This window comes from Miniopterus schreibersii, assembly GCF_964146895.1.
Source record: "Miniopterus schreibersii genome assembly, chromosome: 2".
In the NCBI taxonomy this organism is placed as follows: domain Eukaryota; kingdom Metazoa; phylum Chordata; class Mammalia; order Chiroptera; family Miniopteridae; genus Miniopterus; species Miniopterus schreibersii.
This window is the reverse complement of record NC_138102.1, coordinates 20,616,658-20,629,401: the sequence shown is the minus strand read 5'-3', so window position 1 is coordinate 20,629,401 and position 12,744 is coordinate 20,616,658. Positions and strand designations below refer to the sequence as shown.

General features: G+C 41.1%; 1 protein-coding gene across 14 annotated transcripts in view; it reads right to left on the bottom strand.

The window, feature by feature from the left end:
- TACC1 (transforming acidic coiled-coil containing protein 1) overlaps nt 1–12,744 on the bottom strand; it is a 79,954-nt gene that overhangs the window by 12,287 nt on the left and 54,923 nt on the right. For 6 of the 14 annotated variants that reach the window (XM_081129962.1, XM_081129964.1, XM_081129953.1 and 3 more), the window contains 4 exons: nt 9,575–9,635; nt 8,411–8,618; nt 5,685–5,737; nt 473–598 (listed from right to left, as the gene is read on the bottom strand). In XM_081129962.1, the coding sequence (XP_080986088.1) occupies nt 473–598; nt 5,685–5,737; nt 8,411–8,618; nt 9,575–9,635 (448 nt within the window). Of the gene's footprint in view, nt 1–472; nt 599–5,684; nt 5,738–8,410; nt 8,619–9,574; nt 9,636–10,886; nt 10,923–12,744 lie in introns of all 14 variants that reach the window. The other 8 variants (XM_081129965.1, XM_081129963.1, XM_081129960.1 and 5 more) reach the window with 3 other exon arrangements.

Sequence of the window (12,744 nt, the reverse complement as noted above, 5' to 3'; positions counted from 1 at the left end):
TTCCAAGAAAAGTGAACAGAGGCTGCTCAAGAAACATGATAAAGGCATTTAAGAGTTGAATTAAAGAATAGATGAAAACAGGAAACAACTGTATATTAGTGCAAGTCTAGAATTTAAGGAATTTTTATATATGAGCATATATCCTCTGTAAAATGAAGGCACTAATTTAGATACATATGCGGACAAAGTTGGCAAAATTTGACATTGAAAATTTCAAGGCTAAAAGATAGAAGTCAAAATTCGTAAGGATATTTCGGCACGCCAGCTTTTGTCCCTGTACACCACAATGTCAAGACCCTAGCACCAGTGTGGTGTTTCACAGGGAGCCCTTTATATGAGAGCTAAATGAGCTGCAGGAAACACGAACTTCGAGCTGGGGATAACTCAGGCCAACAGAGATGGAATCTGCCCACTACACATGGGCTTCACAAAGAAATGGAGTGATAAGAGGATGGAACAAGAGAGCCTTTACCTCTTCTCTTATCAGGGTGAGCACGGCTGTCTTATCTGATTCACTGAGGCAGATGCCATCCAGGGGGCTCTCTCCTCCACAGGCCACGGACATAGGGGCCTTCTCTACAGGGGACTCCAGCATTTCCTGGGGAGGGGGGGGGGAAGAGGTTACATTCATTATGTTTAATCTTTAGCTTCTTAATCCCAAATATCAATAATTTCCTCATTACTACATTGATCGCAATCTTTAAAAACATGTTTAAAGTTAAAAAAACAAAACAGTACAGTTGAGCATCAACCTAGGATCCAGGAGGTCAAGGTTCGATTCCTGGTCAGGGCACATGCCCAGGTTGCAGGCTCGATCCCCAGTAGGGGGTGTGCAGGAGGCAGCCAATCAATGAGGACTCTCATCACTGGTGTTTCATCATTGATGTTTCTCTCTCTCTCTTTCCCTTTCCTCTCTCCCTCCCTCTTTCTGAAATCAATAAAGATATATTAAAAATAAAATATTCTTTAAGAAAAAAGAAACTGGTGATGTCTCACCAAGTTTTAGAGGGAAAAAAAGAAATCAAGTCTAGTTACAGTGCTATCTAAAGGAAAAACTTGTTCTAATGATTATCAGGGGTGTCTTGCTTGTTTAACAGATTAGCCTAGAGGAGTTTTCTAATCATCCCAGAAAAGAGAGTGTAAATATCATAGTGGTCAGTTACCAAAGAATTACATGTAAAAAAGAGAAAACTATACATGGTCCATAGCTCATCTTTCAAGGGGTTTCTGGAAATGATGTGTTCCATGTAAATAAATTTTCAAAGAAAAGTCCTTTTTTTTAACATATTAATGCTTTGTGTGTCTATGTAGTCACTTTGGATGGCAATGTTTCTAAAATATATTACTAACTTTCAGGCCTAAGAAAGCAGAAATGGCTAATTTATCTGACCCCATCCCAGCCTGGACGATTAAATATCACCGGGAACGTCTATGCTCTGCAGAGATGTGTGTGGCAGCCCAGCAATACTGTCAGGTGTGCACCATTATGGGTTCCTGACAAAGTGGTCGCGTGGAAGTCAAGATCTGTGTCTACTCCCATTTTTGGTTCTTCCTTGCTATTGGGTTTTCAGCGCTTCACTTTCTGATGCACTCCTTGTTTTATGATAAACTCAGGTTCTAGAGAGCCACATTTGGTTAGTATTTTATTTTTCACAAGAATATAGGTTCTGTACTATTTTCCTTCCTAGAAGGTATTTTTTGGGCTATTTTCCCCTTACCTATACAAGTAAACTTTTTGTATAAATGGGGAAAAAGCTCAACAAATAACATCCAAAATGTCAGCCAAAGTGACCTAGGAATAATCTTAAATGTCAATATAACTTACCAATAATTATTGATCATAATCAGTTCTCTGGTATCTTTTTTGAACCAAGGCTGAGCATAAAGTCCAAGGTTCACTTAGACCAGGGGTCTTTAAACTTGTCAGGTTATTATAGACTCATCCTGTCTCTAGAAAGTACTAAAAAATACACAGTTTTGTAGACAGCGTCATAGACCTCATCCAATATAGAAACTGGGCTTCGGCCACAGAAAAGGGACATGCAAAGCCACAGCTGGCAGTGCCTGCTTCCAGCAGCATTTGGAGGAGGGCAGCCCATGATGCTGACAGAAGTCTATAATCCCCTCAGAGCACACTCTATCTTGGGATAGATCTTTCACTAGAGCCAGAAGCCACTTGTGGTGTGAAGCGTCTAATGGCCCCAATGACCCCCATCTCCTGGTACTGACCCTCTCATGCAATCTCTTCCCCTTGTGGCAGACTAGACCTAAGGACTCACTTCTAAAGGACAGAATATGGTACAAGTCATGGGATGTCACTTCTGATATGAGTTTATAAAAAGACTCTAGCTTCCACACAGTGAGAAGCTCCATGGAGAGGTCCACATGACAAGGAACTGATGGCACTGTCAACAGCTAGTGAGGACCTGAGATGTGCCAATAGCCACATGAGTGAGCCTGGAAGTGACCGTAGCCCTAGTCAATACCTTGATTGTAGCCCATGAGATACCCTGAATCAGAAGCACCCTACAAAGCAGTCTCAGGAATCCTGACCCAGAAATGATGGCATGGTAAATGTTTGTTGTGGTTAACTGATACACCCCTGGACATTTGATCATTCCATTAACTTCCCGTGCCACGTTTTATCAAGAGGCTTTCTCATAACCTTGCTTCCTGCAGGGAGATAACGCACTAAGTAAAACTAACATATTTGGTTTACCTTGTTATATTTCCGAATTTAAAGTCTGTCTTTTGTGAATGTTTATGATTCTAAGCAAGAATCCCCAACTCAATACAACTCTAGAAACTAACCCCTCTGGGCCTCCTGTGACCCTGTTACCAAGAATTTGGTAAATAAGCAAGCCAAAAGTTTTCTTAGTAAGGAAAATATCAGTATCTATGCTGGAGTTCAGCACCTCATGCATGCGTTGAAGGGATAAATAAATTCAGCCTGCCTGCTTGTTTAACAACTTCTAGCTAACAAAAGTGGTGTCTGGAGGAAGAAGCATTCTGAGGTAGAAGTACAAGGTCAGACCTCAAATGGTGGCAAATGTTTCCAGATGAGCATGCTCTGCAGCCTGCAGTTCTCCCCTGGGTCACTCCCCTATCTGGCGGCATACCAGGAGACTCATGATCAAAATGCAAAGGCTCTTATGAGCTAAGGGCAGGAATTAATGCCATGGCCTATTTCAGCCACCTCTTCCAGTCCCCTAGGACTTAACCTTTTATATTCCTTGGTCCTTTATGTTATCAGAAGTGTAGAAAGCCTACAGAAGGTACTGTCACAAAGCACTGGCCTGACAATCTCCTCCTGGACTAGGCAATCTCTTATGTATTTAATAATGATGCTAAATCCAATCAATCATGTCCTTCCAAAAGGGTTCCACATTTCATGTCCCAATATTTCTCCCTGTCCCACCAAGCATTCACAACTGAGAACCAACAAAGACCTCTCTATCAACAGTGGAACTCCATGGAGTCCTGGTTGCAAGCTTACAGTGAGCACATTGACACAAGGTAATTCTCCTTGCCCATGTCCCTATGGCAGAGGAATGAGCATCACTAATCTGTCACAGTATGTTGAATGTGCTCACCCCATCACCTGCTGCTGAACCCACGGGAGCAGGGCCACCCCTGCTACTTCTCTAACAGAGACACGCTTGGAAAAGCCAAACAAAACTCAACTTTTAACGAGTTTAAGACTTCCTAAAAAAATAGATTCCTAAGTGAAAATGCTGCAGACCAATAGCTGAGAAGCAACATTAGAGACTTAACGCCCACCGCTCACCTGCACTCTGGCCTTAGTTCTTTTGCCCTGGCCACCAGCCACGATGGGCGTGAGACTGCAAAAGAAATAGGCTCCAAAGCAACCCAGGGAGGCTTTAAGAAGTAAATGCTAGATTAAACAGATTTCTTTATTCAATGTTTTGAATACTGCAATTTCCCTATGCAACATTTATTCAACATTCTAAAGAGATTAATTTATTTTAGGAAGTTCAACTGGGGTTACTTTAAAAAGATCACAACATACAATATGCTCTTCACCACCTGGCTTTAGAGATAAGAGCTCTCCATTTTTCTTCCTCACTCTTTCCCGCCGTTTCCTATCAACATCACACCACCTTATAGTAACCTCACAACCACTCTGACGAGGATGATTACGGATGAGCAAGTTGGGAATTGGAAGTTTAACCAGTTTGTTTCAAGAATGGGGTCAACCAACTGAATCTGCGGCCACACAAACGCTTGGTCCACTCAACACATCCTCTTTCAATCATGCTTTTGCTATTTTCATACTGAAAATACCCGAAAGAGTTCCCACAGCACTTGGTAAACTTTGAAAGGAACTGGTTTCCGCAGGTGCGCCAGAAGGCTGCTCCGGCCACGCAGTGTGGGGTGCTGCCCTCTCGCTGCTGGCGAAGGCAGGCGCCCCTCTCTCTCAGATGAGGGATCCCAGCTTAAGTCTGTGCGTGGCTGCGCTGGGATGAGACGGACTCACTCCCAAAATGCTAAGGATCAGATGAGTTTCCAAGCAAAAGTGATTCTGTCCAGAAACAAACGTCACTAACATGTGAGGCCACCGTGAGGAGACAATGCCACCGAGTCCCTGTGTGCTCTGTGCTCGCCTTCCTTTGGCTCAGGCTTCCACAGGCTCCTGCTCCATCCACCTTTACATCTGCCCACTCTACCTCCTCTAGGGAAGTACCAGGGCCGCCACCCAACAGTGAGTCCTGAAGACAAGCCAAATGGAAAGACATTCTACAAAACAACTAGTACTCTTCAGAAGTGTCAAGGTCGGGAAAGACAAAGACAAAGACAGACTGAGGAGCTGTGACAGATTAAAGGAGACGGAGGACACAGGAACTAAATGCAATGTAGGATCCGACACCACAGAGAGACAGTGCTGGGACAACTGATAAAATTTAAATATGGTTTATGGATTAGAGAATACTGTGTCAGTGTTAGTTGATTTTGATAACTGTGCTAATTATGTAAATTGTGAACATCTGAGTAGGGGTGAAAGAGTTAGTTATGCTTTGTACTATTTCTGTAAGTCTAAAAGTTTTTTAAAATTTTTGTTTTTCATTAGCTCAGATTCAGCCTTCCTGACTCTGCCATGCAGCCTGTCAGCCCTGGCTCCCACAGTCCCAGGAACACATTCTAGTATAACCTTCACCACAGGTGTGGTTGGTTTCCATTCTGTACCTACTGCCAGTGCTGTTCAAAAGAAATATAGTGCAAGCCATATGCAATTTAAAAATTCTCAGTAGCCATATTTACAAAGTAAAAAGCAGCAGGCAAGATTAACTTTAATAATATAGTTTAGTTAACCCAACATATTCAAAATATTATCTTCTCAACATGTAATCACTATAAAGTTAGAGGCACTTTCCTTCCTTTTTATACAAATCAAAAAGAGGTTGTATTTAGACTTACAGGACACCTCAGTTCAGACTAGCTACAGCTCAAGGGCTCTGTTGCACATGCATGAGGGGTGCTGTCCAGGAAATCTCAGGATAGGCTATGAGCCCCAAGTGAAGAAGTTGTGTTTTATTTATATTTTATTCCCATCACCAAACACTGACCAGAATTTATTTAAAGATTTAATATGGGCTTCAAAACAAATGCTGAAAAAAATCTAAGCTCCACTTAACTATCCCCCACCCCAAAGTGTAGGAACTTACAGGCACAGTAGATCCATCTTTCTCCATCTTCTGGCACGTCTCTTTTTCTATGCCTAAAACACAGAGAGTCATTTTTGTAGTTATCCCAAGAAGTCAGTTCCTTTCCTCCCTAGTGAATGACACTTGGAAGCCCCAGCACAGGCAGAGAATAACATCTGCAAATACACGAACGGCACTTCAAGATTTTCACAGGAACACTGGCTTTCTGTCAACCACTGTGTTGTCCATGTTAAAAGTCCAAAATAGTTAGCAGAAAAAGGAGTGTGGAGTTAAGTCAGCCATAAATGAACCCACAATCTTCAGGTGGAAGGAACAGCAAGGCTGCCCCCTTGTGTCCACGTCCTAACCATGGGATTATTCCAGGAAGAGGAAACCGTAACACCGAATGCTATTTTATTGCCAAGTCTTAAACTCCAGCCCAAAAGGGTACTCTCAATCTAATCAGTGTAGCGGTATCAGTCAAAACAATAAGCTCCAAATTGCAATGCCTACAAAACTAAATCCACTTTCTACCTCCCACTCTACCACCAGAGGCAACATTTAAAAAAACCCAACACTACACTTTTTCTAATTAAAGGAATATGCTCTCACTGAAGACATATTTTTATTGATTTTTTAGAGAGAGAGGAAGGCAGAATGAGAGAGAAAAACACTGATGTGAGAACGAAACATCAATCGGCTACCTCCTGCATGGCCCCCCCCAATGGGGATCAAGCACGCAAACTGGGCATGTGCCCTAACCAGGAACTGAATGAGCAACCCTTGGGTGCACAGGATGACTACCGACCAACTGAACCACACTGGTCAGGGCTGAAGACAATTTTAAAATAATGGAAATGCATAAAAAATTTTAAAGACTACACTCTCCCACAAAGCAGTAACGAATTACTATTTTAGCATACTATCTGTAATGAATTATTTTTAAAACACAAATGTGACTATCGCTACTCTTATTAAAAACCTTCAGTGGCTCCCCTCCACCTATAGGATCAAGCCCAAGTTCCTCAGTACCACTTCATTTTCCCACTTAACCCATACTCACAGAGCTACTGGGCATTGTACCCACATGGCAGGTTCCTTCCCATCCCTGAGAGATTCTTGTTCTCTGGTGTACAAGTCTGTATCTATCAAGACCTAGCTCCAAGGTTACCTTCCCCGTAAATGTTCTTTGATTCACCTGACAGAGCCAGTACACCCGTCCACTTCCACACCCCCACATCCCCATGACCTCTGCTTGCTTCCTTGATATGGCTAATCAGTTACACACAGTTACACACTACCTGTCTGAGGATAGCACTGTATCTAACAGAACCGCAGCTCTACAAATTTCTGTTGGAGGAATTTTCTCAGAGTGAGGAAGAATATAATTCAACAAATATACTATGCACCTGCACCCGAGGAAATTCAAGGATAGTCCTTAACCTCGAGAGTTAATCAAAGATACCCTTTTATACTTAATACACAAAACAAGAATAGTAAGAAGAAATATGTTGGGAGCATACAGCGCAGTGGGAGCCAAGTGACATTTCTGAAACATACCCAAAAGGATGGGCAGAATTTTTATAGGAGATGGCAAAGAAAGATATTTTGAAGAAAAGAAATAAGTGTAGCCCACCTAACTGGGTAAGGGGGTATAAAGGGAAATGGCAAATGAAGTCTTGGGAAAGAAGTTAGAGCAGAAAGAGGCCTGGGAAGAAATCTGGAACTGCCTGGCAGATTTATTTTATAGATGAAAAACAGACCTGGACGCAGGGAGGTGGCCAGGGTAATAACTCTCACAAAGTCCCGATTTCCACCCACTTCCCTAGTTTGATGATAGAACATGATTTCTTTAATTCTAGGTATAAAAGCCCCCAAAATTAAGTTATGGTGCTGAAGATCTGATTTAATAATGTTTAATGTAGTCAGGAACATGGTTCTAAACATTTCACAAGTCAAGTTTAGGGCCACAGATATAACTTGGGACCCAGAAAGAGGGCCTCAGCTCTAGAGTGTTTTAAGAGTCCAACAGCAAGAAGCTTCAGCACAGGTGAGTCGATCTAGGTTCTTATTTGAACATTAAGAAGGATTTTATAGGGCGTCAATTTCAGTCTACCACATCTGTGAAAAGGAAAATTTATAACAGTCTAGTGTAATGAAAATAAGCTCTTCACACTTTAGCACTGTGGCTAAAAGACCAGGGACCAGACTGCTGTAGTCTGAATCCTAGTTCTACCATTTACTAGCCATTTACAAGTGACTTTGGTTGAGTTACTTAACTTCTGTGTCTCACTTTCCTTCTCTGAAAAATGGTGAAAAAACAATACCTAGCAAGGATTAATGAGTTAGTACATGCAAAGCACTTAGAACAATACCTGCACATGGTAAGAAATTATATGTTAGTATTACTTCTGTAAGTCAAACAAGGAATACAATAATCACAACATGGTTATAGGCCACTATACTTTGAGATGTGGTCACAGTAAAATAAATTATAATATTCAAGCAATCCCCACACATTAGTGTCTCCTGAACATCCTGCCACATTTATCCATATGCCCTTGGTATTTGATTAAGACACCCTTTTGTGTCTCTGTTCTAGGTAAAGAAGCAAAGCTTAGATCAGCATCCTATATCCATCCTTCAGGTGACCAAATTCCCTAATCTCTTTAAGGCTTCTCCACCTTTAGGCTTTCAGGCATTTCTATGCTTACGTACATTAGAAAGATGAAGATATGCTTCCATACCTGCTTCTGAGGATGAAAACGCATGATTTATGGTAGACACAGGAACATTGGAACATTCAAAGTACTCCAGGTCTTCCTCTGGCTCACCTTTCACCTCGGCCCCAGCTGATTTCTGAACAGATGAAGTGGATGCCAGTTTCTCCTCATCGGTAGCATGGCCATCCCTGTTAGAAATGTCTGAAATCTGGGAAATCACTGCTCCTTCATCCTGGGAAATAAAACAGAGGAGATACTACCATCAGGACAAACGGGGAAAGGGGCATCTCAGAGCAGCCACTATTCCATATAGATATCTGATCAGAGTTAACCACAGACTTGAGTACAAATCAAGGAAGAAGCTGGAGTCCCTCGATCAAAACACAAAATGTTGTCTTTTCTAGAACCTAGCTTTTGTGTTTCAAATCTGAGGTTTGATAAATTAACCTTTTTTAGACTAAACTTATAGCAAGAAGTTGAAGTGGTACAAGGCAGTGGTTTTCAAATATTTTACTCAAATACTTCCTAAATTTAAAAAAATATATTTATGTACCCCATTGTATTTTCAGGTGTCATCTAAAAACTTTTCAGCATAAGTTCAAATAATTGCAAAGGATATAATATCTGGTATAGTTTAAATAGTGCCTTGCTTAATTCAATGTAGTTATTCTAAAGATCCTATAATCTATTTAAAATCGGGTATAAACAACCTCTTTAATAGTCAGAAATTTACATCATTCCTTTTCCTTTCTGAATCTGTATTCCAATCTACTTCCATCAACTCAGGTTCTCCTATTTTGTTGAAAGTGATGAGTTGAAAAACTGCCTGACTTTAAAAAACATTATCAGGTCATTGGAGCCAATCACCTTAAAACCTACATAAATATTCCAAATCTCTTTGTGTGGCGCCCCAGAGATTTCACACCCAGTGGTAATGCACCTCAGTAAGATTTAAAATGGGTGAGAGGGAATTTTTTTAAAAAATGGAATAAGGGTAATTGTGAAAGGGTTCCCTAGTCCTGAGGGGCCTTTTCAGATCAGTTTAGGAAGTTGGTTTTCATAAAGCTGAGTGCTCCAACACCTAGTGGGAAGCCTTCATTAACCACCACCACCCACCCTAGGGTGGGGAAGCAATCAAAGTTTGAGGGCCACTGGTCTAAGAGACATTCTGGTCATAGACAGGCTTACCTGATGACACCCATCCAAAGCAAGGGACTGTGTTTCATATTTCTTCACCTTACAGCCACTCCTGGAAGAAAAAAAATAACCAGGCTGGTTTGGAATCTCACTGACAACTTCTGAGCCATGAGATGGAGCAGAGACAGCAGTGTGTGCAGATAGAAGCCAAGGCATATAGCACCACACGTCATACATCTACACGTCAGACGGGAATAGCTTTTACGTCTCTGAATCTTCTTTCGAGAGACAGGGCAAGCAAAGAACTAGAGTGCAGTTCATTCTCTGAAAAGACTTCCTTGCGAGCTTCTGTGGGACGTTAAAGCCCTCCAGTTTTTAATTACACACCACCAAAGCCTTTGAGAGCGCAGCCTTAGCACCTAGAGACATTCGGTTCATCTGATCCTCATTCACTTGGGCTTTGACATTCATTAGAAAAATTACCACACTGGACCAGATTCTTTAAAAATTCTTTATTGCACTAAAAGCCACAGAAGTCTGATAAGACAGCTCCAGACCTGTGTGCTAACAGAGTAGAACTGTGGTTAACAGAAAGTATAAAAAGAAAAATATCTGTGTAAACTGTTACCATTCCTATTAAGTAGTAAGATGGAAAGGAACACCATGGCTGGAACTAGGGAAAACTCAAACCACCTGTTATTTTTAAACTAGCACATAATTTGCGATCGGAAGACTATGTTCAAATTCTCTTGTTTGAGTGAACTTTAAATTTCCAGTAATATCACTCTGACAATAAAACAGTAATCTGCAACTTTTTCTTCTTGCGTGGAGAAACAAAAGGCAAGCATATATGTTACCAAAATGTACACAACCACTCTCGTTTATGATTTTCTTTCCTAATGCTTGAAGGTCACCCCTTGCCACCAAACTCAAGTTGGTGGTCCACGAGAATCCCAATCATAGTGTGATGTCTCCATTTTATCCCCTGCTCCAACCCAGCAGCGTTATCCTATCAAAAAAGCCAATGATTTCTAACATTAAATAGCAGAGCAGTCCCTGAACCCCTGCCCAGATGATCTTGGGGCCAAGCCAGCATTCAGTATCAAAGCACTACACAAGGCGTGCCAAGGCAGGGGCGCAAGCTCGGCACCTAAGGTGGGAAGGCCGATCTCCACTCCTTCAGGTACAGACAATCGCAAGGCTAAGCTGACTCATGAAGTGGCCAATGAAATGCAAAAAAATAATCAGAAGGTCAAACTCAGAACCGGAAGCCAACATGCTGTGGAGAGATGGTTTGGGGAAGATGGGAGAGAAACTGCCAATAGTCTCAAGGACAAACAGAAACCACAGCAGGGATACTTACAACAGAAAACAGAGAAATTTCACTTGTTCAGTAGTCCTGATGCACCAACAAAATCAGAGACAGGAAAGAGACAGACAGATGGAGAAAAAAACGTGTAAAGCCTGGGATATTTATCTCTAGTCTGGCAGATGTAAAGGCTGCAAAGTTCTTTCTGTGGGGTGAATACAAATTAAAAATGTCATATTCATGAATGTTATCACTGGTGAGTGAATGATTATCGGAGCCTCAACTCTAAAGAGTAAGAGTGGTAGAAACATTCAGAAATGCCATATATTCAAACTTATAGATGAAAAGGTAAACAACATTTCAGGGCTGAGCACGTTTACTCTTAAATGTCTAGTCATTCGGACTAAGGCAATGCATGAATAAAAATATAGTTGAAAATGTATCTGCTATGTCTACTGTAGGAGTGTGTCACTAAGACATCTAAAATACTTTTACTTACTTTATCTTACTTGATCCACAAAAATCCCATCATAGTACGATGTCTCCATTTTATAGAAGAATCTGAGACACCAATTACATGTCTTTTAAAAAGTCACACAAGTAACTGCTAACAGAACTTCTAACTTTCCACTAGATTCTACTGCCACATGTATACTTTGTCTTTCCTACCAATGAAGGGATTTGCTAAATAAAATCACAAAGTTACACAGAGGTTGGGGACCCTTCTTGGAGACAAGAATGTTGATTGAATAGAATTTTTTAAAAAAATCTGTAAGGTGTATTATTAGACCAAGAAGTCCATTCACCAAAACCAGAATAGGAGGACAATAAGAGGTGAGGTTGGTAGGATTCGAGAGAGGGTGCTTCTTGCTACTGAAAATAAGGTGTAGGACAAATTTCCCTCCCTTTGGCCCAGATTTAATCTTATCTGACATGAATGCACTGGCTACATGCCTTCAACATGTAACTCTTAGAAAGGGTCCCAAATGACTCATCAACCTTGCCAGGCAGAGGCACCCCATACATACGATTCCCCGTGTCAGGAAGCCATGACCTGGCCAATACATACCCCAAACACTGTCTAGACAAAAGTAATTAACCTTAGCCACAGAAGAGCACTTTGAGGACATCTGATCAGTCATATTTTTCAGCAACCATTTAACTGCTCATATGTAATCAAAGAACAGATCAACAACTACTAATGACATTTTATTCCCCGAGACATTCTCAAGTTGCCGAAGAACTGATTCCTACGTTGCTCAAGCTTCTTGGTCCTGGTCGACGCTTTCTGCTCTTTAAACCTTTCCCTTTAGTGTAATTCACCATGCCATTAAGCATTTTTCTTGAAGTCATAGTAAGGCTAAAAATTATTTCCCTACTGATCTATGGTGGCAACTAAAATACGGTATTTCTTTTCGTCCCTTTCATATTTCAGCCTCTATGTCATTGGTGTCTTTTTATATTTAATTTTTAGCAAAATGTCACTGCTCAAGTTTTGTAATAAGGGAACCCTGTAACAAATTTAACCTGAAACTTGAAATGGACTATGGTCTGAGGGGATCACTCTGAGAACTCCAAGGACCTTGCAAAAGCGGTTCCAGATTTCCTGGGCCAGGGGGTGGGGTGGGGGTGAGGGGCTGTGTCACAACACATAACAAAAGACTACTTTAGTCAGATTTATATCACCAGTTAAAACACTCTTGATTCTTATTGGAAATTCACCCCACTGCTGATGGAACCAGAAGCTAACAGTAAAGACATAAGAATTCTCACCAACTTTCAGTGGTTTGTTTCCAACAAAAATCAGAGATTTCTGTTTTAAGTGAAAAACTTCTACAAGACCCTTTTGCACCAATTTCTACAAGTTCTTGATACTAGAGAGGTAATCTGTAGGCTTGGAATTTTTGTTTTA